Genomic DNA, 27,772 nt, shown 5'->3' with positions numbered 1-27,772 from the left:
CTACATCTGGTGATACTGACCGACACCGCGTGCCCTGAGGACGCGCCAGGACACACGGGTCATGCCAGCAGCTCAACCCGCCCCAGGCCACGTGGTGCACATCGGACTCGCGCGATCATGCCGGCAGCGGTGACCAGGCGCTGGCAGTCCCGGCGCTTCCAGTCAGGTCTCGACATCTCGGCACCATCGGACTCGCGTGATCGTGTCGGCAGCGGTGACCAGGCGCTGGCTGTCCCGGCGCTTCCCAGTCAGGTCTCGACATCTCGGCACCATCGGACTCGCGTGATCGTGTCGGCAGCGGTGATCAGGCGCTGGCAGTCCCGGCACTTTCCAGTCTGGTCTCGACATCGCAGCACGACGAGGCCCATGGATCTAGCTCAGTGACCTGGCTCATACAAGCTTTCCGTCTAATATCAGCGAGTAGCCGCACACTGGCCGCGATAATCGATGCTGTGCGTCAGCCCCCAGCTGGCATCGCCACTGCCGGCAGTCGCTGCGGGCCTGGCGGCGAGGGCGCTCGATGGACGGCACCGAAGCACTGCAGCGTGTAGCAAGCTAAGCCCGCAGCCGTCGGCTGTCTGTGCAGTGCACACGCACATTTTACTGAGGGGCGAGCCCGGGCAGAGCGGGCAGTCGGCCGCGCCGGGGGCCGGACAGGCAGCTGGCCAGCAGGCCGCCAGCTGGCAGGTCAGGCGTCTCGGGGCTCAGCGCCTCCTCCCGGAGAGCGGCTGGGCTCTGCCGCGCCAACTCCAGCCGGCAGCTACGGCAGCACCGCCCACAGCACCGTGTCAGAGCAGCGGAGGAGGCGCCCTGCTGCGACGCCGCCCAGCCCCACCCCTCCCAGCGCGTCTCAACATTCGGATTAGAGATGCACAAGCTATAAAACCTGACACGGACCCTGTACCGCCACCGTCCTACAGAAATATTTGTCAGGTTAGAGTCAACCACGTTTTACCGTTTCCAGCAGTGGCTCTGGCCTCAAATGTGTTTAATTTCAGACCTAGTACCGGCAAAGTACTGGCATTGTCAACCCAAACTCCGATGCAGTACCGCCGGTGCTGACAATGGGCTGCAGGTACCATGGTCCCAAAATATTGCATCTCTTATCTTAACAAAACATAAACCAGATACATACACAGTGCGCTATCATTTGAGAGCTGCGTACGACATGTATTTGCTGATTCTGCATTCGCCGCATTCGTCACGGACTCGGGTAGCCCCGCATTCGCCGCTACCCATGATGCGCCAGGCAACAGCAGCAAACGGCGCCGCGCCGCGCCACGCCGAGCTGACCGCACCACATACGTCAGCTGCTGGGATGCCACAGCCGGCTGACACGTACCGCAGCTTTTCGATGCTCCAGTAATGGGTGGCGCCGTTCTTTAGGTCCTGCACTTCCACGGCGACCACCGTGCGCGACGTGGGGTGCAGTGCATCCTCCTCGTCCTCGTCGGAGGAGGAAGAGGCGGAAGACAGCAGGTCGGCTGGCAGCGGGCTGTACATGGTGTGCGTCATCAGCGTGAACTGGAACTGCACCTGTGGCAGCGACAGAGGGCAGCGTCAGGCCGTCAGAGGCGCCGACACTGGAACTGCATTCGAGGCGATACAAGCTAACCCATTGAATACAAGCGCAGGACAGGACCGACTAGGCTCGTGGACTCGGCTGGGGCGTCACGCCTGCGCCGCGATGTTCACCTTCTTCTTAAGCTCGACGCTGATGGCGTTAGCCTCCTTGAGGAAAACGGCGTTGCCCCAGAGGTCGTCGCGGAGTGAGGTGAACTGATGGAAGCGCCACTTCTGGAAACAGGTGGCCGCCAGCTGGTAGTCGCGCTCTGTCCACGGCACCTCCCCCTCGAACAGCGGGTTACTGGGGGAAAGAGCAGCACTTGGATTGCATGGCCCTGCTGTGCGGCATGTCGCCCTCGAACAGCGGGTTCGCTTTGTGACAAGGCTCAGCTGGATCGCATGGAATCACTCCAAGACAACTCTCTCTCCGGAACTGGAGGCTCACCTGGTCATAGAGAATCACATAAATTAAATGGTCCCTTTCAGAAACTACAGGTTTGCCAACTAACACAGAAATGGCCTGCCGCGTAACGTCACCTTACGATCCCTTTAGAGAAATATCAACGAAGTAGCTCTTAAGAGCATGCACGTCACATCATTTTCGAACGTTAGAGCCACGACGTTCAATTACAAGGAAAGGCACTCGACTCGCGCCGGCTCAAGCGCAGCTTCTGCACAGGTACTGTCATAGGGCATGCTGAACGTCATCAGCAGCCAACATGTGTACCGTATATGTCGTCTTCCGTATTGAGCTCCTCGGTGTTTGTGTAGGAAGAGTACATGGACATGGTCATGCTCTGCTCCTCAACTTGCTTTTGGAGGGCGTCTATCCGGGCCTCGTAATTCTGAAAAAAAGACAAATGGTGAAGCTCATGCAGCGGACAAATCAGCTACGAACCGCGTGATGGTTTGCCCTCAGGGGACAATTACAATAAATCGCCTTCCATAAGCGAGATAGATATGGTTAACATTCTTGAGCTTCACTTGTCGACTCCGTTATGAAACCAGGTCTCCAGGATTTGTTACGAAGCGAGCTGGTGATCATCTACGTGAGCGTGCACACATGTCTCCCAAAACGATACCTGTCGCTCCTTTTCATATTCTTTCTTCCTTTCCTCCTTTTCCTTTCTAAACTGTTCCTCCATGTTCTCCAAGCGTTTCTCCATCTCTTTCTTCAGGTCGATGCCTTCAAAAAATGAACCGGCACTTTGTTATACACTTCAGATGAAATCATGCCAATCATATTAACACTATGTTCAAATCATGCGAATTGCTAGACTCTGGTAAGCGTAAAACCAATAAAATGTCGCACATTGGGGAAAAGAATAACATCTGAGTGAATCTGGGTTACTCTGAGTGACAAGTAGAAGCTCTGGTTCTCTTGCTAGCGTATCTAAACAGTTGGAATGAAAACACACGTGCCTACGTTTTGACCAAACACAGCCGCAATTTTCACACCAAAGCTCCCGAACTTCTGCAACGCATTCTCGCCAGCTTGACTGGTGTTAACTGCAGTGGAAACGCTCTGTCCTTTTATCGAAGGGCGGATTTTCTTGAACATCTCTAAGCTTAGTACTGCGATACAATCGCAACCAGTCCTGGACAAATATAAGTTAAGCTAGTAGCTTTGAACTGGCACCACTATGCAACTAATTGGGTAAAATACTATTTATCACTGAAAGTAACTAAGAAACAGCCCATTTTCAAAGCATTGTAGTGTTCAGCCTTGGTGTGGTTGGCATGACCAGCGTCAGAGCGACCAGGCACCGGGCGGCTGACGACGACGGGTCAATACCTTGCTTTCGAGCAGTTCCACCTGAGCAAATTGCCAGTCCAGGGACTCCGCAGACGGTGCTGACTCGTCCAATGCCCGGCCTCGCTTCTCCCATGCTGAAAACGCTCAGCGGCGTGAAACATATGAACAACACGCATTAGCTAACTCAATGACCAATGAAGAAGTTCGTCAAAAATCTGACTTGTCGACAACAAAAACGGAAAAAGTTAGGTGCGCGACGGGCGGGAACCGCTTTCAAAGGTAGGCCATACATGAGAAACATGCTTCATTCTCGTGAGTAGTTTGTGACAATGACCGTCAATGCTCCGCCACATGCCGCGGCATGTGCTACGGTTTGCGGGCGTGGCGCGCACGAGGCACCTGCAGAGGGCCGGAGCAACCGACCTTGCTCGGGTGTGTGAAGCGGAACACGTGGTTTGCCAGGATGACCCGGCATACCGGTGCGGTGAGGACCAGCGGCTGGCAGACGCTGCGGCCATTCACGTAACCACAGCGCGCCCTCGTTCGGGAATAGCATCACCACGCCCTCCCTGGACGACATGAATGGTCACAATCAGACGGCAAAACTAATAAAGGATTCGAAGATCACGAGTTGCTTTATACAACGCATGTACACGTTGAGCCCAATCATCTTTAAAGTAGTCAACTAACGGTGACACTATGTGTGGTTAAGATGTATTTGACTCGGATGGATAGTCAGGTAGGAGTCATTTTATCAGAATCAGAAAACACTGATGGAACTGATGGGGCCGGAGTTTATCACAACGACACCGTGGTGGAATAAGCCTTGGATGGGAACATGTGCACGTCTGGTCTCCCTTCTGGTCATTCTGCTCCTTTCACTGCTGACCGTCATAGGAAGCGGGATACGTTCTCTTCAGAGGCATGCGAGCACTGTGCAAAGAAGCGGTCACCGCTGCCGAACGACTTCACCAACGTCACCGTTACATAGGACGTCTGCGACAATGCTAACGCTCTGCACTTCATCACGAACCGGAGGCGCTAAGAGGGAAGTTTATCGCTGCAATCGCAACGACCCCAACAGCTGAACGTACCCTTCTCTTTCCCTTGCTCCCACCCCTCTCTCAGCGTAACTACAACGACCCCAACAGCTGAACGTACCCTTCTCTTTCCTTGCCCACCCTCTCTCAGCGTAACTACAACGACCCCAACAGCTGAACGTACCCTTCTCTTTTCCTCGCCCCCACTCCTCTCTCAGCGTAACTACAACCACCTCAACAGCTGAACGTACCCTCCTCTTTTCCTTGCTCCCACGCCTCTCTCAGTGTAACTACAACGACTTCAACAGCTGAACGTACCCTTCTCTTTCCCTTGCTCCCACCCCTGCTGCAGCGCGGATACCGTGACACAGTGTTGCGATGGTGTTGTGGTCGCTCCCACCCCTGCTGCAGCGCGGACGCCATGACACAGTGCTTGCGATGGTGTTGTGGTCGCTCCCACCGCTGCTGCAGCGGGAGACGCCATGACACAGTGTTGCGATGGTGTTGTGGTCGCTCCCACCCTGCTGCAGCGCGGATGCCGTGACACAGTGTGTGCGATGGTGTTGTAGTCGCTCCCACCGCTGCTGCAGCGCGGATGCCATGACACAGTGTTGCGATGGTGTTGTGGTCGCTCCCACCCCTGCTGCAGCGCGGATGCCGTGACACAGTGCTGCGATGGTGTTGTAGTCGCTCCCACCCCTGCTGCAGCGCGGATCCGTGACACAGTGCTGCGATGGTGTTGTGGTCGAACTGCATTCCTGGAAAACCAGGCCACGGGGTTCGATCGCGAGATCTCAAGATCATTCGAGATGGCGGTTGAGCCGCCCTCGACCCCTGACGGCTGACCTGTTCTCAAAGATGCAGTGCTCGTTGTAGATGTGCAGGCCGATCAGCTGGATGTCCTGCGGTATGTTGGCTTCTGCGGAGCCGACGCGCGTGATGCCCTCCTTGATATAGTAGATGAGACACTCGGACATGGACGGGTCCTCGTTCAGGTTCACCAGGTGCGGCGTCTGGAGAGGCACAGGTAGCCGGCTGGAGAGAGCACGGACCACGAGCGCGACGGCGCCAGCACCAGAGCTCAGACCAGCACCAGAGTTCAGACCAGCACAGGAGTTCAGACCAGCACCAGAGTTCAGCCAGCACCAAAGTTCAGATCAGCACCAGAGTCAGACCAGCGCCAGAGTTTAGACCAGCACCAGAGCTCAGGCCAGCACTTCAGGGCATACCATCGGCAGGTGCAATGACTTTACGAGCTTCTGCATCTAGTTATGTACCGTTGTTGGTAGCAGCATCACAAGTCCTAGAGGCCACCGATGCAAAATAAAACGTTATTCAGCCCTGAAAAATCACTGCTCAATCGTCCTCCAGCTGCTGGTCTTGGACTTGAGGTCTCCAAGTCCACAGCAAAGGCCGTTATCCTGCTTTCCTGTCAAAGTCAATGAACGTTGAAGGCAATTGAATTTGATGGTGCAACCAGAGTGGCGTTAACATTACCTTTTTTGAGAGAGAAATGCCCACAGTAGCACCGTCCTCCTTGAGGGCGATGCCCATCTCGGCGAACACGGTCTCTCTATGCCGGCGAATGTCATGTCGTCTGTTTTTCTCAGCTTCTCCTCCCAGGTCTCATTCAGCTCTGTCAAAAAACGAGCACAAGAGACCAGTAGAGACTGTCACGCGCACACCAGCTGTAAGTGTATGCAAACGCGACGCTCAAATACCGTCTGATCAGATAGGGTGCCTACTTCCATCGCGTGTCAATCTGCACTGCAGTAAATTCAGTTGAGTAAGGGCCAATCTTTGAGCCTTTTATGGTTCATTACCTCGTGCGTGTTAACTTTCGTAAAAGACTCAGTCTCAACCAGATAATAGTGGCTGCAGAATACCGCCACGCTTTATGAACAGCTATTACACAGTGAGCCGATTACTATTTCCAACAATGGGAAGCGCTTCCATTCGCCGGCTGACGACACATAGCTGTCACGACTCTAATGGCCGTCGGATCGCTCACAGATCTCCTCTTAAAATGGCGCCTCACAGTGGAATCAGGTATCGAGGCGAGAATGGCCGAACATTGACCTGTTTTGGGCGGCATGTGAGCAGGCCGGCCAGGGTCAGAGGGTTTCGCAAAGCCATTGGTCGATGTTGGCCCAAGCGATCGACCGTCACCCATCAGTGCTGAGGGTCCGGCCGGTTCTGACCAAAACTCTCACCCCGTCCTCCTCTCAACTCCTCAGAGGAGGTCACATGAGGACACCGAAGCCCCCCTCACCGGGCTAGGTCACCAGAGTCTACTGTCTTATCTTTCAAAGCTGCAATGCCACCTGTGGAGCCGTTCTGGCTCCGCCCCAGACCAGCCCCGGCCGTTATAGCGGGAGTGGTGGCATGCCCTCAAGCACCGTCTGCCGACCTGCCATAATTTTCTCGTTGACCTGCAGCTGATGGACGGCAGCCTTGGCGGACGGCGGCTCGGCCGGGTTGGCGTTCACCGTCTCCTCCGTGCAGCTTTGGTTCATGGCGTTGTTCCGTAGCTCCTCTGGGGAGCGGCGTAATGTCACTGGCCCAGCACTGCGGACCCCTTCCGGTTTCGTCTCGCCACACACGACAGCGTTGGCGTGACTGAAGGATGAATGGTATCTTCACCAATGCCCAGTACCTGCTGCAGCCCTGGCACTTTTCTGTTTGACAGCTGAAACACGTAAATGTTTACCACATGCACACGTTGTTGACGCACACGTGCGCCAACAACGCGTGCCTTGCGTGGCACACGTTGTTGGCGACGTTAACAACGCTACCTTGTGTGCGTCAGATCCATTACAATCCGCAACCACTCAAATGGGGTTGAGTTAACACACGAACCTCCTTCGAAAAGCTATTGACCATGTGGTCATGGCCTCGAAGAGGTGAACAGCGACAACGCTTTGGAAGCCACACCACGCAGAACATTAAGCACTTCTTCGTGAAGTAGGGTGTGGCGCAGCAGGCGTCACAAAACAGCATACCAGCCAGGCAGCCGCGCAGACTCCATTAAAGGGCGGCGGAAAATATGAAATGGCGAGGTGCCCCATGGCGTTTGTCTCACATTACGCCACCAAAATGAACCCTGCTTAACAGAAGGTTTCGAAAGGCCACTAAATGAACTATAATTCTATCTTAAACCAATGTAGATTTACGTTGCTTGGGCAGAAATCTCAATTTGTTGCATACCTCCTACAATGAGAGTGCACCTGCAGTTTCGATTGCAAACATCTAGTGAATGTTTATGTTTGAGACCTTTGTCTCGAGTGCAAACATTGTGCGCAGGAAAAACTTTAGTGATACTAGCACCATAGAATGCGTTGAGCTTGGCCTCAACTGGGGTAGCTTTGGCTGGGTACACAGCAGACATCTTTACAGTCGTCTCAAACAAAACGTAAAAATCTAAGCTCGCCCGTTTTATATTGACAGATCTAGAGCCCAAGTGCTTTGAGTCAGCATACTCGCAAGTGTATCACTACCAGTTTCTCGGCGGTCTCCACAAAGTGATTGATCGTTCGACACCGCAGTGGGAAGGACTCCGCCGCCCCGGGTCTCGACGGTGGACAAAATAAGCGGTAGCTGCGCTCTAACCACCGTGGGAGCGCCACACCTATCTACACATAGGTGCCGCTCACAATGAGCAAAGCAAGGTGCTGTGCATTGCAAAGATAGACTTGCAGCCTAGCGGGTTCAAAATCAGGGAAAACACGGATGTCAGTTTGCTTTGCGCGCAGAACGCCTATTCATCTTGACATCAGCACATACAGGCCGTGATGATCGGAGAAATGGAACGCCAGCCTGCAGTGTTGGGCGTCCATAGACTGAACTGGATAGCTGAGACAGTCGCAATAGCCCTTTTTCCTCGAAAAAAAACCAGGAGGATGGAGATATAGGATGGGTTAATATTTCGACAGCATGTCTTTATTGAAACAATAGCAGAAGTTTCTGCTTTTGTTTTCATAAAGGCAAGTTGCCGAAATATCAATCCAGCTATATACTCACTCTCCTGTTTTTCCTCCGAGGAATAAGGCGATTGCTGCCGTTTTATCTATGTGAATAATGTTCCTCGCAAATGCACTGAACAACTTACGCAATTTTGAACTGGATAGCTACAAACATTGATGGTCTGGCTGCCGGGTCACCTTCGCTTTGCTTCTGATACTTGTGGTGCTCTTTTGCTGCGCATATTTGCTGCATCAGACGACAGTTCTGATTGGTAGTGGCACCTACCGCTTGTGGTGGCGAGTAAATGTCAGTACTACCATCACTATGAAACGGAAAAGCACGCCGACATAAACCAACAGCTCGGTTTAAAGGCAGCACGTTTTTGCTGTTCTTGATAATCATGATTCCGGCTTGCGACCACGAACGACATGTACAAATGCAAATTCTCACAATCGACTATTGCAGAAAGCATAACTAGCAACAAAGCACCACATATATCAGTGGCGCGGCGAGAAGGATAACTCGAGAGGCGACACGTTGATATCTGTCACCGCCCCCTATTCTTCTACCGATTCTGAAGACAATGCATAACGGCCGATAGCGGAGCCTACATAGCGGAACTTGGCATAAAGCGATGCAAGCTGCAGAACAAATAGGCGGAAGACCGTTGCTACTCACGGGCCTTATGTCTATCGTTCGAGTAAATGACACTGCCGTCTGAAATGGCGCAGGATAATTATCAGTGTCAATAACTGTCATGATATATCCTTGCGTAGACCACTCAAGTGTTTCTGAACACCTTTCCTGGCGGCTAAACCCCCAGAACAAGTGAGTCCAGCAAGCAGCCAGCCAAGAGACCTTGCCACCGAGTCACCGGGTGCATCCTCGTCCCCCTCCCCCACAGCTCATCGTGTGCCGCTTACCCTCCTCGACCTGGACGCCCTCGGCCTTGAGCAGATCACGCAGTCGACTGATCTCTTCCCGCAGCTCGCGTATCATCTTGGCGTTAGCGTCCTCGTTCACCACCGCCTTGCACATGATCTGCTTGGCTCGGTCCGCGTATCTGTCGAACATTTGCCCAGTGGACTGCCGTTCGTCTTCTACCCGAACGTGTCAGCAGCCCAGCTGTGTAGAAGGCTGTGCTATTGGTACGGGGAAAGCACAGACAAGCGACGCACGAAAAATTTGCGATAGCAACAACTTCTAACTCATGACGGGTACCGGCCAAAAACAACTGCATACGAAAACCTAAATTCTAGTTGCAGTAGGTCGCCTTTTTAGAGCAGTATCGAGTGCGAAGGGTCCGTGTCTGGGCGCACCGGACCATGGGGGCAACACGGCCGGCCGGCGGGGACCAGGGGCGCTCACCGCAGGGTGGAGAGCGTCTCGTCATAGTTGATGTCGGCCGGCGACAGAGCAGCCACCATGGCCGTCTTGCTGTTGCCGCCCAGGTTCTCACGTAGAAGCCAGGTCAGCACCGAGTCCCGGTACGGAATAAACTCGGCCTTTTTCTTCTTTTTGGACGCCTGTCGGCCACACGCCAGCTCAGGCCGACACCGCTCCCCTTGCTAACCAAGGGGGCCACCAGAGCTACTTCTTCATTTGTGATAGCGCATCGTTAGCGACCTAATGAAGCTGACTCACATGATCACACAAGGCCAAGTTCAGGCCGCTGTGTCGCCCTTGCAATTTCTTTGCCGACAAAACATGCAGCTCTGGTTCCATTTTGTGTGTCATGTGAAAATAGCAAACGACGTGGGCCACTGGTGCCTATAAGTATGCTTTCTAGCATGAGTTTCTGCACGGTCTGGTTCCGTGACCTCTGAACGGACGGCATGTCTCGTCCAAATGTGGGGGTCGCCGCGCTCGGGCGCACAATAAGCCTACACTCGCCGGCCGGTGATCGGGGGCTGTGGCATGGCCAGCCAGCGGGGTTGCCGGCTGCCTCGGTTGACTGACGGCAGCTCCGGTTATGGCGGTCATTTCGGCAAGATCTCACATACATCGCCGGCTGGAGCTTCAGCTCGGGCCCGACGGTTCGCGACAGCCCCTGGCGCGTTGTTCGAGCTCGGCATATTGCAGGGTTACGAGTAGGCTGACGCTGCGTTTACAGCCGAGCCTGCCATGCCCCGCTTTATGAAATACGTACAGCCCAACGCGCTATAGGTCCTTCAACGGCGGAGGCTTTGGCGTTCTTCGCTCGCTCATTACCATAGGAAGCTCCTCAAACATCCCCATTGCAGTGAACTAATCACTCGCATCACGAGAACCAGAACCACCCCAAAGACCGCTATTCGGTGGATGTCACTGCAAATTGAATGTCACTGAGTCGCCTGGCGTATTAGACCAAAAGACGGTCATGCATTCGCGTATAGCGTCCGTACGGGTATCCCAGTCCGCACGTGCATGGCGTTATTCACGCATTGAAAGTCTATTTTAACATGCGGTTCAAATACAACTGTCATAAGAACGTGGCCTCCTCTACACTTCAGACCACATGGCCACGTCCATTGATTAGCCTAGCAAGGGACAGTCGTATTGCCAAAGGAGGTGTCCATACGGCTACCCGGAGCCAGCGGGGCTGGGGCTTCGCGCCAATGGTCCAATGACATCGCGCCGCTCGGCGACCTGGTTGGAATGTACGTACTGGTCAGGCGAAAAGGAAAACAAGGACGCCAGCCGATCTAGGCTAATAAAACGTATCATGTAGTACGATAACGACCGAAAAGTTTGTTGTAGAACGGGCCACAGAGTGCTTATGGCCGGCAAGAGACCGGCTGGGAAGGCAGGTCTGATAGTAATGTGGCTGCTTGGTCCACCTGACTATCGGGCGAGAACTGGTGCTCCGGGTCAGCAGGGGGACTCTGTCTGCAGGTCTGAGGGACTGGAGTCTGCGGTACTTACCGGCGCCGAGGACTGCCGCGAGGGAGGGGGGATGCAGCATCAGTACTACGGCACCGCTGCCCATTTTCATAGCGTCTGCTGACAATGTGCGGCACAGACTCTCATGCTTGGGGCTGGAATGATCAACTGATTAGCGCATCGGGCTCTCACGTGGCTAGTTCGGGCTCAAATACCGGCTGCTCCATGGCCCTGAACGCTAATATCCTAAGTGCAGCTGCTGGTGCTTCGTAAAAGGGGCGTGAGGACGTGCATCACTTCCCCTTAAAAAAAAAACCAACAAAAGCTCCTCCTGACTCCAGGTCTCGTCTGCGGAAATACTTGACATGCTCAGCCCTGTCTATCACACTGGAGAACTGAGCGGAGTAAGGTGCTGTATTGGGGTAACGCGATTAGGAATGAGTCACCGATACCCGCATCCCACGAAGTCATTTGCTGAGTGGACGCTCACCACTTCCGCCAGCGCTGAGATGACTTTCCCCAGAGTGGTCAGCGACTTGTTGATGTTGGCTCCTTCTTTCAGCCTGGTGCCCTTTGCGCCCGTAGAGTCAGCTCTTTCTGAGCCCGCCAGATCCACCAGTGATATTTTGCTGACCTAGCATCGAGGCATTCGGTCAGCCCATGTGGAGCAAAGGTACTTTGTGCGAAGGTCAGCCTATGTTGATCGCACGCAAGGTACGTTCCGAGTGGTGACAATACCCTAACCCCTCCCCCTATCTTGAAAACTGCGACATCTTCGTGACAAGGTCATGGACGCTGCGCAAACATTCCGGGTCTAGAAAAGCGGCTGAAGCTTTGCCAGCATCGACCGAATTGAAATTTAGGCGAAGCTTCAAATCACGCATGCATTTCACTACACGGGGCAAATGGCTGTTTCTAACCAGTTTCTACAGGCTGCGAGCACACGATAGACGCGGCATTCACGCAATAGACGCGGCATTCACGCCCTTCCGAGCGGCAATTCACGCCCTTCCGAGCGGCATTCACGCCCCTCCGAGCGGCATTCACGCCCCTCCGAGCGGCATTCACGCCTCTCCGAGCGGCATTCACGGCTGCGAGTGTGCGAACCTTCTACGTCTCCTCCAAACCAAGTACGGACCTTCTCTGTCTCCACTCCCGAGACGGGGTCGCACGTCTTCTGGGCAAATATGATGGTGAAGACGGCATGCGAGCGGCTGGACGTTTCGTTCATGTTCGTGGCAGCCACCGTTCTGTGAGCAGAGCGGACGGACCCTCAGTACAGGCCGCCCGGAGGTCAGCAGAGCCCGGTAATGTCAGCGGCATGGCGGCAATCCCAGCGTCTGGTGGGAGTGCCCGAAGGTCAGCAGGGCCCAGCAACGTGGGGTCCACGTGCGGTAATCCCGACACCTGTGGTGGAAGGGCTGCACGATCATCAACGTCGCTGTTTTGAGATATGAAATCCGACTGCCCAAGCTTGGAAAGCTGTGGTACAGAATCTGGGCCCAGGTGGTGCGAAAGTTTGTAATGATATGGCGAGGGTACACTGTATGGCACAATATAGCGCCAGACCACCACGCCGAGTCCGGCCACGGGTGGCCAGTCTGGACAGCCGAGTCTGCGCAATCTGCAGTGTGTGGTGGGAAGTCTGTCTCCCAGCCAAACCCGCCATTCCTGGCAGCCGAACGTTTGCACCGGCCTGAGAGCCCAGCCAGGAGGGCCGACTCAGGCTGCCAAACGCTCAATGGGAGACGGCAACGGACGAGCGGCGATTTCGAAGTCGATCTGGTTGGTGGTCCCCGTGGGACCCAGGAGGCTACTCGTGGCGTTTGACAGATTGAGCCGAGACGAGACTTTTAAACGCTATTCTGAGCAGCCCTATGTGTTCACAGTGGTCTTCCAGGAAACCCGTGCGACGCAGGACTAACCTCGCCTTGTTGCCCTGGTCCATAAGGTCGCGGATGTCTTCGTAAGATGTGACGGCCATCTTGGAAAGGTCCTCAACATAAGGTCCCAGCAGCGGGTGCTCTCGCACGCGCAGGTGACTCTTGTTCTTCGGGTTTAGCAGGTCCCGGACGCGCTCGCAGTAGATCTCCATGTAGCTGACCTTCGGCGCAGACGCAGGGCGGTCAGCGGTGGGCGACGCCGCATAAAGGCTACTCCCAATTTGAATGATATGCCGGTGCTCCAAAAAACATGTGCTTATTGCTGCAAAGTGCGCCTTGGTGAGCGATAGACAGGGAAAAAAGGGAGACGGAAGGATCGTACGAAAAGTGCGGTGATGCATGACGTACGCATCAGGAGATGTGCACATCCAGTTCAATGTTAAATTTAAATTCAGGTCAAATTCTTAGCCAGATTGGTGCTACCCTATTATAAATAGATGTTGACAATGATGCTAAATTACCTCACATGAATAATTTCTCTTGGGTTGTAACTGAATGATAACGATGTTGCAGATCTGGCTTCTTCCCAAGACAAGCAGGACTTCCCAAGGAATGTTTTCCTGGCGTACGCTTGTGTATCATTTGGTATGCAAGCCAACAACAATTTTCGATAGTAAAGCAAAGAATAAAAAGGATCAAGCATTCCGAGCAAGCTGAGTTACTCAGACTCACTGCTAAAGTTTGTTTTTAGACGCCCGTTAGGTCATCCGGCACTTATCCCCTGTTGACTGCATGTTGATATCGCCAAACAGATTAGAAAACTCAATTTTATGGAAAATTTGTGCCTGGCATTTGGGTGAACTGGTTTGAAATGGTTAATACTAGCATTAATGCAGTGCCTTGAGGTAGATACAGATCTAGGTCGTAATTTAGCAAGCTGTCTGTATCTCGGCGCACCAAGCACGGCTCTGAGAGGCAGACGCTGCCCGCGAGCATTGGATCGCCAGATCAACGCTCGTTTTCCCAGTCACGTGCAAGGCTGGTTCGATCAATGCACTTATCATGACAAATGGGTTATTTATTTTGCCGCGGTTCAGTGAGCTCTTTCGAAAACAAAAGTTCAGATGCTATGCCAGAATTTTTCTGGGTTCTATAGAGATATTGAGGGTCCGTCAACATAGGTTACAAAAAGAAATGGGGTCAATGGCCACCCGATGTTCTTCTGACTATGCTCAACATTCAGTCAAATTCAGTCAGATTCAGTCAGAATCGACAAGTGAGAGCAATTATTTAACATAGATTTGGGTATGCGCGCTCGCAAGTTCTAGGAATAAAAACTTCGACGGCCGGCGCAACAGTCACCGTGGGACGCGTGCCATTGGCCCTGCGGCTAAAATCAAGCCGGGGCCAACGAACGGTCGAAAATGCTGTCGAATGTGAAATGCCTTTGAACGTTTCAAGGCATTCACCTGTGCCATTTACAGATTGATGATCGGAACGTATTAGCATTTACAGCACTGCGATTTGGTGATGGAATCTTGCGGTAGAGCTGGAAGAGTAAAGGCAGGAAATTTATTTTCGTGTTGCTGTGTTTTGAATAGCAAATTTGTTCAGAAGATAACCCCAAATTATCAAGATCAGTTGCACGCCCAAATCGCATGAGCTTTATGACTTTACGAAGTTCTGCTTTAAAGCGTATGACCTGATGACTTCCGGAGGCGTTATGTCACGATGAACGCTCCCGTGTGCCCGGTGCTCTCGTGTGCCCGGTGCTCTCGTGTGCCCGGTGCTCTCGTGTGCCCGGTGCTCTCGTGTGCCCGGTGCCCGCCGCCTGGTGCTCTCTGAAGCGGGCAACGGCGTTTGGCTTTGCAGAAAACGCTACCCCATAGCTGTTCTTGCTCATAAGGCTGCGAGTGGCTAGGTTCAAAATATTTTATATACTTGTTTTACAAATCGACTTTGCGAAGAGTGAATGACCTCAGGTAGACTGTTTGGCCCTTTTCACTGTTGACGCTATTTTAATCTACTCTGTTGAACACCAGTGAGACTCATTACCTTTTTTTCTGGTTAACGGGCTCCGTGGATAGAATACTAGGGGACACACTATCGCCCCAGCCAAAAGCTGAAGAGCCATTCCGTCCAGCGTGGGGTGCGGACCGACTAACCCTCTGACAACACGGAGACGTGTCTCTTGGGCGATCCGGAGGCCATTAAAAAGACATATCATGGGTCGGCCCCGCCCTGACGCGGGAAGCCCTCTGAACGGGACAGTTGGCCCCAGTCGATGCAGAAGCCCTTGCTGGAGCAACGAGTTCCCCAATTGCCGCAGTTGGTCCCATAATTGACGCTCAGAATCTAATGAGCTTCAAAAGCCCTTACTTGGTACGGGGGTGGAGGTACCCCGTTCGGTACTGAGGGCCCTGATTGACACAGGGCCCTCCATTGTCTCATTGTAAACTTTCACACTAAAACCTTTGATCTCCTTTCGCTGTCAGAGGGTCCCGACAAATGCAAGAGGCCCTCTTGAAGTCTGGGTCCTGTTCCGGTCCTCTCTCTATTTAGCAAAGGTTCTCCTGGCTGACTGGAGGGGGCCCTCAGGACCCCTCATTGGGCTCCCTTCGGGTAACCTCGAACATGGCCTCTGGCCGACTCGAAGCCACTTGCCGACACGAAGCGAGCTGTGCGGTGCTGGTTGTCATCGGCCGCTATAGTACGAGCCGGAATTTCAAAAGTGACTTACAGCCAGCACTGTACCTTACATTCAGGCCCTTCATAGTCATGAATCGTCAGTCCCAAGAGACCCTTCGGCCCCTCTTCGGGTCGCCTCGACCACCACCCGTGGGCGACTGGGGGCCTCTCACCAGCGCAGTACAGTACCCCCTACCTCCCTACAGTACCCCCTGTTATGCACTGGGGAGCCCAGACCAATGCAGCGGTTCCTCATTGACTTCGGCGTCGCGACCGATGTAAATCGCAGCTCCGCCTGTGTCCCTGCTTAGGAAATGGGCCGTCATGCCCAGACCGACACGGGGCCGACTGTTCGGTAAATGTAGTGCCTACCTGACATAGAGCTCCAGGGTGCTCCCATCGCAAAGTGACCTCTGACTGACATTTGGGGGCCGAGCCCTGCGCGCCTGGTTCCTTAATGCAATTTCCAGCCAGCTCTTTGGACCCTAAATCCTTGGTCGCGAGGGGCTCTTCGGCACCTCGGAACCTAAGGGAGGGAGAGTGGGGGAGGGGGGGGGGGGGGCACGGGCCCCCTGTGACCTCCCCACGGCTTAAGCCGCTGCGAAGGTGTTATGCATTGGCATCTCCTAAAGCGCCACCACAGTGCTAATATTTCGGTGCCGGGACAACCAGACACAAAATGCCGACTGCTTGTGGAGTCTGCACAGCCACGAGACAGAAGGCATTCTAGCGCAAGGTACGCTAATGGGACGTTCAGCGCACAAACAAACCGGTTTTTAGAGTTGCGGTATTCAAGAGCCATCTCGGAGTAGATACAATGACAATGTGGTCCAGATAGCCGCGTCGCATGCCCCTCCCACGACAGGCGGTAAGTGCGGCCATGCAGCCAGCGACACTTTCGAACACTGCCCCTGGGCGAATCGGAGGCTGTTGTCCCACGATACATTGCCATACATAGGTCAGCGATCAATCTGGTGCTTGAAGCGGGTGAGCCAGCTGTTATTGGCATGGAGGTTTAGGACTGTAAAATGTCTAGTTTGGTCTAGACTAACCTCCACCGATATCTGGGCGTCTATGTCATTGCTGTTGGACACCCGTTGGAAGAGGTTGCGGCAGATCCTGGGGATGATGCCCTCCTGGTCGTGCTCCGCCTTGCCCATCATCGTGTACGACTTCCCGGCCCCTGTCTGGCCGTAGGCGAATATGCACACGTTGTAACCTGTGTGCAGATCAAAGGCATGCATCAGGACTTGTCCAGGGCGTTTGAAGACTGTCGTTCGATGTACTGACTTCAAATGGACGGAACGTCCAGGACGCCGAGAAGATGTGAATAATTGCATTATTAACTACAGGAAAGCCCAAGAAGAGCGGCGCGTACTTGGAGGTGTAGGAACAGCCCCGAACCTCACATCGCGCCAATGGGATTTACATGGGAACTAGCGACGGAATACGCACCACATCAAAAGCTTAGAAGCAGTATTGAGCCATACTGGTTAATCAGAAAGATGTCCGAAAAACTTCACGATATGCTTCACGTAGCTGATGGACCGAGCGACCTCAGTACACAACGGATCGGCTGTGCCAGGACATTGCGACATATCCTGGAGACAAATGGCAAGTCAGGGCATTGCTGAACCGCATCGCTGGATTGTGCTCATCAGCTGTGTGAGCTAGCGCTGCGTCACCGGTGTTGACTCCGGCTCTGATAGTGGCTGCGAGCGGGGGAGGACGCCATTTCACGTGGGGCGTGACCGCAGTCGGGTCGATCAAGCCAGCTGACGTCAGCCCAGAGGGCAGCGGCGCTTGACTCCGGAGCCGAAGGTCAGTTGGAGGTCAGGCGGCGTCTCGGCCGGTGAGAGGTCGGCTCGACGCCCTCACCGGCCGCCCGTCGTCACCATCCAGCTGCTGATCGGCCGCCGCCGCTCGCCCGTCGGAATCGCAATGACCGCCAACGGCACGTGACGAGAATGATCGCAATCATAAAAGTGGACGGAGTCGGAATGTGAGGCCACTGTCCTGGGAAACGGGGACCACAACACCTCGGCTGGTGTGGCGGAGTGGAACGGAAGGTACGTACGTAAACCGGTTCGGAATGCTTGCTTCCCTATGGAACAGTCACTACCACCAAACGCATTATAACGCTGTTCCCGACGCATTATAAAAAGGTTACCGAAAGGGACAAAGAAACAAACCCGCCTCAATCCACTCGAAATCCCGCAGGCATAAAAATGGGTGCGTACATGTCAACAAATATCTGAACAAACAAGCGCAGTCATTCTCATGCACACGGAATGGATTGCTATCACGCTATGCACATGCAATGCGATGCCCGCCGCTTGCTGGTCGCATACATTTACAGGAGCAATGGACGAGCTTCCGTAATGGACCAAAGCATAGCGCGAGTGACATGAAACACTACACAATCGGTTACTTGGCTTCACAATAATCACCGTAGTCACGGACCTCAATCTACTTTTAACGTTGTGTCACAGGACGACATTTAGTCAAACGATAAAGACAGACCTCGAAGGCTGCTCGAGATCTAGCGACCTTTCAGGGCATGACGTGACCCTAGCCCCCAACAATCAATCCGCAGCGCGCCGGGGCAGCTTTTGACGCAACGTACCTTGAAACGCGTGATCCAGCATCTCAACGCCGATGTCCTGGTACACCCGCTCTTGGGAGGGCAAACTGGGGCGCCGATGGCTGAAAATGCAACCACCAACAGTCAACTGACAGCCACCCGCTCTTGGAAGGCAACTGGGGCGCCGCCGGCTGAAAATGCAACACCAACCAGTCAACTGATAGCCACCCCGCTCTTGGATGGCAAACTGGGGCGCCGACGGCTGAGAATGCAACACCAACCGGTCAACTGACAGCCACCCGCTCTTGGGGGGCAAACTGGGGCGCCGACGTCTGAGAATGCAACACCGACCGGTCAACTGACAGCCACCCGCTCTTGGAAGGCAAACTGGGGCGCCGACGGCTGAGAATGCAACACCAACCAGTCAACTGACAGCCATCCGCTCTTGGGAGGCAAACTGGGGCGCCGACGGCTGAAAATGCAACACCAACCGGTCAACTGACAGCCACCCGCTCTTGGGAGGCAAACTGGGGCGCCGATGTCTGAGAATGCAACACCAACCAGTCAACTGATAGCCAGCCATTCAGACAGCATGGCCCTAAACTGCCAAGGTATTGGTCCATATTGGCTGCCCCTCAGTTAACTACCAGCGCCGAAAATATATTACCTGCACCAGTGAGTTCACCTGCATCACACAACTAGCTTCTCGAAGTCATGGCGATCACATGTATTTACATGACCATTTCATGGCCACTAGCTGATCACCTCCAGCTCTGGTGCGACAGTGTAGAATAACACGCGTGTTCATTGCCACTGTCCGCCCATGCCCCCACATCAAGGTTTGATACCTACATCAGCCGAAATATACATTTTCAGCGCATCGTTTGGCGACCTGTGTCAAATACGCCCCATCCAAGGAGCTTATTTGATAAGGGGCGTGAATTTCGATGCATGCACCCGTGGCGGGGTGGGTTCGACTCGCGTCAGGTGCTTGCTATTGGGCCCTGCCTGGGACGGCTTGTGGTCGGTGGCAGTGGCGGCGCTAGGTCAGGTGACGTCGGTGGGCAGGACAGGCCGTACCGAACGTCGCGGCAGGTGAAGCTTTCGTCCTGAAATGCTGCCATCGGCGCGGGTCTCCTCGATGGTAGCGTCAGGGTTACGCAACAACAACTGCTTAGGGTGGGCGCCGATCCCACAAATTCGTCCAGTCAAAATGTTTGGACCAAATCTTTAACAGCATACGTTCTTGGACAGCATAGCATATTCACATCTAGCAGCAGGCTGCGAAGTTACTAGTCTGAGCAAACAGATCACTTGTGTTGGGTTCAGTACTAGCTCCAAATAGTGATAAGACAATGCCTGTTTACAAACAATGTCATCCACCGGCAAACAAATATCATACCGCATTTGGTGATCATCACGCCCTCTCCACCATTGTAGTCTAACTTCCGGAGGATGAGAGGATGCGTTGGTGTTAACTACTGCACTATAAGGTCATGCGTCCTTCCACGTGGCGTTGGATCACCTGTGCCGAGATCTTCGGTGGCTGTGAACTCCAGCCTTAACAGCGCACATGGCACGAGTCGTCGGGGCGTGGTCTGGCGTGACGTCACGAGTCGGCGTCACGCCCACGTCAGCAGCGGGATATGTCTTAAGTGACGGGTTGGCGATGGTGGCACTCGCTCAATACAGGGCCACTGAGCGCTAGTGCTCGAAAGGTTCCCGAGGTCTGACGCGGCCGGTGCCGCTCAGGGCCTTTATCACCGAAATAGACCGGTCGATAACCGGCGAGCAGAGGCGCCAAACAAGGCTCCGGCGGGCAGAGGCGCCAAACAAGGCCATTACACCGAGATCGAGAAAATAACGGGTGGCCTTCACCAGAACAGCTGTTTTTGGACAAGAAGCGCGTCTCGGTGAAGCAGTGATAACGCTGGCTCGCTGAGATTAGCCGATCCGTTGGATGAGCAGCGTCCGGATTAAACCCCAGCCATGCACCAAAGGCCATGCAGCGGGCCTGGGCGCCAGTGACGTTTAAGCCGAGGGCATTGACCGCGGCCAAAGCTTTGATCTAAAGGTCAGGCGACAAGCGCATGGCATATGCCAGCTTATCGTCGGCTGACAATAGGTCCCAATGCTGGCGTATACCACGGAGCAAAAGCAGTGCTACATTATACCGTTGACAACGATACAGGCGAGCAATAAGAGGGAAACAGGGTGCGTATGTTGCCTTAATTGCCCCCAAAATTAGCAGGTGGGATGGACAAAGAGTTCCATAGGCGACGCCTTATATCAGTGAAGAGTACCGCACAATTGGTAGAACATCACAGGATAGCTGTGATCTACAGCGGTTGAAGAGTACCGCACAATCGGTAGAACATCACAGGATAGCTGTGATCTACAGCGGTGAAGAGAACCGCACAATCCGTAGAACATCACAGGATAGCTGTGATTTACAGCGGTGAAGAGAATCCAACAATCGGTAGAACATCAGAGGATAGCTGTGATCTACAGCGGTGAAGAGTACCGCACAATCAGTAGAACATCACAGGATAGCTGTGATTTACAGCGGTGAAGAGAACCGCACAGTCGGTAGAACATCAGAGGATAGCTGTGATCTACAGCGGTGAAGAGTACCGCACAATCGGTAGAACATCACAGGATAGCTGCGATTTACAGCGGTGAAGAGAACCGCACAGGCGGTAGAACATCAGAGGATAGCTGTGATCTACAGCGGTGAAGAGAACCGCACAATCGGTGGAACATCAGAGGATAGCTGTGATCTACAGCGGTGCAGAGTACCGCACAATCGGTAGAACATCAGAGGATAGCTGTGATCTACAGCGGTGCAGAGTAACGCATAATCGGTAGAACATCAGAGGATAGCTGTGATCTACAGCGGTGAAGAGAATCGCACAGGCGGTAGAACATCAGAGGATAGCTGTGATCTACAGCGGTGAAGAGAATCGCACAATCGGTAGAAAATCAGAGAAAAGCTGTGATCTACATCAGTACAGAGAACCGCACAGTCGGTAGAACATCACAGGATAGCTGCACTCAGCACTGCATATGTGAGCGTTGAAAAGGTTCATTGTACATACTGCCGGGTTACAAGTCACATTTCAAGCGAGTTTGCTGGACCTTACGTTATGAACAGAGGGCAGTTTATCTAAAATAAAACCCGATGCGAAAATTTAAAACAAGTTTATTTTCACACCTGTGGATGTAGCTTCGTTTCCCTATGGAAAAAGGCTCCTTAAGAGAAAAGGAGCACTCCATGCCCAGGTAAATGTCAGGACACTCATGCATTCATAATTGGCAGAAAGCAAGGGCGTAGTGCGCCTTCTACGGCTCTTTCTCGTAACGATCAAATCATATCACTGAAAATGCAAACAGAAAGGAGATGTGTGCCTACCAAAATGGCTGACATCAATGTAGGGATAGGAGTGCCGCGAGCACCCGTTTTTAAAAGCACAACGCCAGGGGAGAGTATACGCACAGGAAAAACAGCTTGCGGCAAGCGGAACTCCATGTACTCTGCAAGCCGAACCGAACGAAACCCCAGTATGGGCAAAGCGGCTCCGGGGGTCGCCTGCGGCCAAAAAAAAGACAAAAAAAACCAACTGCGCAAGGTTTTGAATGAGCCCTATGGGGAGTGCAAGACCGGCGGTCATCGTAAAGGACGGTGAGAGCAATTTTCCCTGGATGGTACCAATGTACCGCTGATGTTGCGGCAAGCTTACGAAAAACGCTGCTAGTGAGGACTAAGCAGATACATCCAAACCTACCTCCGCGATGGCGGTGTCCTGGTGTGGCTCGATCTCGCCAAACGTCATTATAAAAAGCCATCACACCTGAATTGGAACTGCGCGCCAAGGGCACTGGAACTGAGCATCAAAAAGCTAGAAATTCCAAAGGTTTCATGTGCCGATTATCAGTCTGGTGTACCTAAGACTCAGCCCATAACAAAGTTTTAGACCTGCTAAAAGGTCAGGCCTACAAGGATGGCCTTGACGCCAGAAATGTTTTGTGAACCGAACAAAAGATGAGCGCCAAACCAAGGTAAAGCGATACGAAGATACATAGCTACATGAAAAAACTTGAGCTGAAGGCGCTGTCGAAGGGGCAGGGACCATGGATCACCCCTAGAGTACTGAGCTGAGGGCGCTGTCGAAGGGGCAGGGACCATGGATCACCCCTAGAGTACTGAGCTGAAGGCGCTGTTGAGGGGGCAGGGACCATGGATCACCCCTAGAGTACTGAGCTGAAGGCGCTGTCGAAGGGGCATGAACCATGGAACACCCCTAGAGTACTGAGCTGAAGGCGCTGTCGAAGGGGCAGGGACCATGGAACATCCCTAGAGTACTGAGCTGAAGGCGCCGTCGAACGGGCAGGGATCATGAAACACCCCTAGAGCACTGAGCTGAAGGTGCTTTCGGATGGGCAGGGACCATGGAACACTCCTAGAGTACTGAGCTGAAGGCGCTGTCGAACGGGTAGGGATCACGGAACATCCCTAGAGTACTGAGCTGAAGGCGCCGTCGAACGGGCAGGGATCACGGAACGCCCCTTGAGCACTGAGCTGAGGGCGCTGTCGGATGGGCAGGGGCCATGGAACGCCCCTAGAGTACTGAGCTGAAAGCGCTGTCGGATGCGTACCCATAGAATACTGAGTGACGGCCAAGCAGTTTTTGTGTTTTCAATGTTATGAGCATCCTGTTACAAAACCGCCGGGATGGTAAATGTGTTAAAAAAGTCTCGTCTCCTTCTGGTAACATTTTGACATATGGTTTGTGTCGAAGCGATCAAAACTTAATATGACGCACTTCACACCCGCCACCGAGCTGCACAGCACTCTCACAGCCTTGAATATCGCCAGGACCACAAGTGAGGTAACAATAATGCACCCTGAAAACATTGCTAAGACCACAACAAGGCACTCGATGGCTTAACGTCACCTATCTGCTTTGAAGCGGTGCGTGACCGTACGGACTACGACCAACGACCAACGAGGACTACGACCAATGAGGCCATGACGGCCGGCATCACCAGCACCTGGTGACCGCTGTCAGGCGAGGCCGTACGTCACCAGCACCTGGTCACCGCTGTCAGGCGAGGCCGTCACTGTCACCAGCACCTGGTCACCGCTGTCAGGCGAGGCCTTCACAGTCAACAGCACCTGGTGACCGCTGTCAGACGAGGCCGTACGTCACCAACACCTGGTCACCGCTGTCAGGCGAGGCCGTCACAGTCACCAGCACCTGGTGACCGCTGTCAGGCCAGGCCGTACGTCACCAGCACCTGGTGACCGCTGTCAGGCGAGACCGTCACTGTCACCAGCACCTGGCCACCGCTGTCAGGCGAGGCCGTACGTCACCAGCACCTGGTGACCGCTGTCAGGCGAGACCGTCACTGTCACCAGCACCTGGTGACCGCTGTCAGGCGAGGCCGTTGCTGTCACCAGTTCACTATTAACTCTTTGAAGACAGCTTACCCACCATTCGGCCCACAAGTGGTAATTCGTGAGCCACCCGCGTGTAGCTTACCTCAATTGACCAATATGAATAGTCGAAGTTGAAGCTCTTGATGTTGTCGTTGATTTGTTTCGGATTGGTGATAACTGAAACAGACGTTTACGTAAGACTCAGTTCCACATGGGCTCACACACACGCACCAGCAAGCCACGTATTGAAACTAATTATAAGGCCCAAGGATTGTTTGTTTGTATAGACTCCATAGGTACCTTGAGGGTCATATCTTACAAAAATATGCGGTGGCCAGTTTGATCTGATCTGGTCAGCAAACAGTCAGCTGGCTTAATAGCGCCACACTTGATAATCCCACATCGGATGCGATACGTCCGGCCTTCCAGCCAATGTAGACCTTTAAATTGTTCTGACTTATTCCGGTCCGGTGTTGTTTTACCCTTATAAGCAATGGCACAGGAAACAAGAAGTCCAACCGCTTAAAAAAATACAACGCGTCATTTTTTATTCGAGCCTTGCGTGATTGTGCGAGCTTCTAACAAGCAGCCCGACCCTGAGCAGTCCCAAAAGTGCGGCGGCACACAACGCCTGCCTTCAGCCCCGGGTCACCCAAGGCACGTGGGCAGGCTTGTTGACGCCCCGGAGCCGGGCACGGGCTCATTACCCGCCACCACTGCTGGCGAGACGGCCGGCGCGAGCGCTGAGACGCGACAAACACACTCCCAGAGATGGGTATTGTGATGCCGGGGAGAGTCACGCCTGGCGGCGAGCTCGAATAGCAGGTATTGCCGACTGGCAGCGGGGACACGCGCGGTGTGCTCCGCTAATCTCCAGACCCGCTTCAGAGAGAGGGGTGCTGATCTCGAGCGCCGCTTCAGTGGGCGGGGTGCTGATCTCGAACGCCGCTTCAATGAGAAGGGGTGCTGAGCTCGAGCACCGCTTAAGCGAGATAGGGGACCCATGGCTTCAGGGTCAGTAGTCAAATTCCTCCGTCTTAGATACGGGACGATATGACAGGATATGTTAGCGGCCTCATCATTGTTATGGTATATTGTGGAAATCTGGTAGCAATATATTTATATATATATATGTATATATATATATATATGTGTGTGCATGTGTATATATATACATATATATATATATATATATATATATATATATATATGTATATATGTATGTATATATATGCACATAATATATATACGTATATTGTCACGACGACACCCGTCCCAGCTCTTTGACAATAACGGGCACGCATTCACGGAGTCCGTCGCTCGCGGTAGTACGGCCACACAGAGCAATTATACGCTTCTTCCTCAGCCCACCAATGAATCGAGCTTAGGTTCATCGCATTCTTGCTTCAAACTGACTCCCATAACTAAACGGCGTAATTGAAAGCACGGCCTGAGCGCGGCGCGGCTAGACGGGGCGTGAGCCGGCCCCCGGCCGGCGGCCCGCGGGCCTGCCGCCGCCGAGTCGGGCCGCCACCCCCAGGACCGTCCGGCGCGTCACGGCTGCTGACTCACGCGGCACCAGCGACGGGCGTCGCCGGCCGGACCCGGCCCGTCCAGACGGCGTCACCGGCATCGATCAGCGGCGCCGGCGGCCCGGCCGACCCGGCGGACCAGGCCGACCCGGCGGTGCCTCGCCGGCCGGTGTCGCTCGCCGGGTGGGCCGAGGCAGCCTCCCACGCTTGGGCACTGGCGTCTTCCTGACACGGAGCGACGCGCTGGACGGGTCCATAAGGAGCGCGAGGACAAGGACAAGGAGCGGCGCGAGACAAGTCTTCTGTCCCCTGGGGCCCCGTCTCACCCCAAGGGTGACAACTCCCTCCCAGGGGCGGGCACTGGTGTTTCTCTGACGTCTCTCGCGCCCCGCGACACAAGTCTTCTGTCCCCGAGACCCCGTCGCACCCCTGGGGCGATAACTCGCCCCCAGGCACGAGACAACAATGGACCCTCATTGGGCCAAAACGGAGGTACTGGTCATGCATCGGCTCAGTATTTGACTATTTTCTGGTGTCCAGGGATGGTCCGGATAATGCTCGATGAATTCCCTGAATGTTATGTGAAGGTCAGATCAGGTCAGAGTCAGGTCCAGGTGAAGCTGGACGCAAATACGATCTACACACTTGTGAAATGTACATTGACTGGTTAAATGAACCAAGTATAAATGCGTGGGGAAGGGAATAGCCACAGGAGGCGAAAACATAGGAATCAATCACCCAAAAAGACAAAGGAATAGGAATAAGGAGAATAGTCGGCAAGCCACGCCAAGAGTCCTTTGCGAGAGGTGCACGTACACAAGTGCCCGACGGGCTGCGCAAACAGAGTGGATGCAGAATGTAGGGACTCCACTCACTTGTGGTGTTTCCATCCATCTCGATGATGCCGTCGCATTCACGGCTGACCTCGCGGGCATTGAAGGGCCGGACCCGGACGGCCACCTTCACGGACGACATGGCGCCGTCGACCGCAGCGACGCCTGGCGGCACAGACACGAAACATGTCGGCCGGTTCGCCCAGCTACGTCCAGCAGGTATCAGCGCGGCAGCACCAACTCTAGCTTTCTCAACTGTATTTACGCGGTGGCCTTATGTGGAATTTTCATGTAGCTGTTTGTGGAGGGCTTTGTTTCGTGTTCCATTTGTGTGCTGGGCACCAAATACACTCAGACTCAACAGAGACAGTCGAAACTGAGCGCAACCGTTTTTGGAACCATGTTTGCATAAAAGAACATCGATCTTGACGGCATAGAGTGAGCATAGGCGACGCCTTTCTGAGCGCCAGGGCAAGCCGGGTCCGGGCAGGCAATCAATGCCAAACCCGCCGTACATCGGCGCTATGCGGGATAGTTTACCACCAGCCGGCCGGCGACACTGACGCCATGCGGGATATTTTACCATCAGCCGGCCGATGGCGCTGACGCCATGCGAGATAGTTAACCACCAGCCGGCCGATGACACTGACGCCATACGGGATAGTTTACCACCAGCCGGCCGGCGACACTGACGCCATGCGGGATAGTTTACCACCAGGCGCCCGACGGCACTGGAAAGTGAATCCCAATAAAGCGAGTGCTATAATGGAGGCCACAGTGGCATGTGTAACTCTCGTTTTATGCACCACATATATGCACACACGCACACACGCACACACACACACACACACACACACACACACACACACACACACACACACACACACACACACACACACACACACACACACACACACACACACACACACACACACACACACACATATATATATATATATATATATATATATATATATATATATATATATATATATGAACATAGAATACATAAAAACCATAAACCACAGCAACTCAGCACGACCAAGGAGGAATTCGAACAAGTAATCCGGGTTGTGACGCATACATGGCTGATAGGCAAGCGTCATCCAGTCGTTCTCAGGATTCCATAACATCGGACGACGGCCGGAGAGTTGATTGGCCGAAACTATGTGTACAAACTAACTACCAGACGGGGGCGAAAGTCTGAATAATTCACAACTAGTCATCCACGATACAGTCATCCACAATACGAGAGTTATCCTCATACATAACGCTCATGTTGCCAAGTTTTATCTACATGCACCTAAGATGACCTGGCCTTACCGCATTTGACAGTAATTGTTTACCATGCGGTCCGATCGGAGAGAGCAAAACCATACTGAGAGTGCTCTTGGAGCCATGTTGGAAGCCATGGCAAACATGTGTTTTCAGTCATTACCTGAGAATGAAATGCAGCCTACTTGAATTGACATAAAGTAATTGTTCATAATAACCTATGAGCGGTTGAGTCTACAATTTTCGCAAACTATATAACAATTTGAGACTGGATATTCAGCTACCGGATATTTCGGCTTTATGCGTTCAGCAGCTGAGGCGTCATTCTGGGAAAGCTGGCGGACCTTGTG

General features: G+C 53.5%; 1 protein-coding gene across 1 annotated transcript; it reads right to left on the bottom strand.

The window, feature by feature from the left end:
- On the bottom strand, nucleotides 1-26,290 carry LOC119109397 (kinesin-like protein unc-104). Its single transcript, XM_037233011.1, has 20 exons — nucleotides 26,190-26,290; nucleotides 23,886-23,959; nucleotides 23,424-23,518; nucleotides 18,385-18,464; nucleotides 16,811-16,977; nucleotides 13,113-13,291; nucleotides 12,326-12,437; nucleotides 11,678-11,821; nucleotides 9,694-9,851; nucleotides 9,249-9,388; nucleotides 9,004-9,042; nucleotides 6,773-6,898; nucleotides 5,946-5,998; nucleotides 5,209-5,375; nucleotides 3,845-3,891; nucleotides 2,649-2,752; nucleotides 2,296-2,411; nucleotides 1,696-1,870; nucleotides 1,343-1,536; nucleotides 1-34 (listed from the first exon to the last, which is right to left on the bottom strand). The coding sequence occupies exons 1-20, from the start codon at nucleotides 26,287-26,289 to the stop codon at nucleotides 1-3; spliced, it is 2,304 nt and encodes a 767-aa protein (XP_037088906.1). The 5' UTR covers nucleotide 26,290.
- Nucleotides 26,291-27,772: the final 1,482 nt, after the last annotated feature.

Source organism: Pollicipes pollicipes, unplaced genomic scaffold, assembly GCF_011947565.3.
Source record: "Pollicipes pollicipes isolate AB1234 unplaced genomic scaffold, Ppol_2.1 Scaffold_7231;HRSCAF=8579_pilon_pilon_pilon, whole genome shotgun sequence".
In the NCBI taxonomy this organism is placed as follows: Eukaryota; Metazoa; Arthropoda; class Thecostraca; order Pollicipedomorpha; family Pollicipedidae; genus Pollicipes; species Pollicipes pollicipes.
Note: the sequence above shows the minus strand (reverse complement) of the source record. Positions and strands in the feature narration are given on the sequence as shown.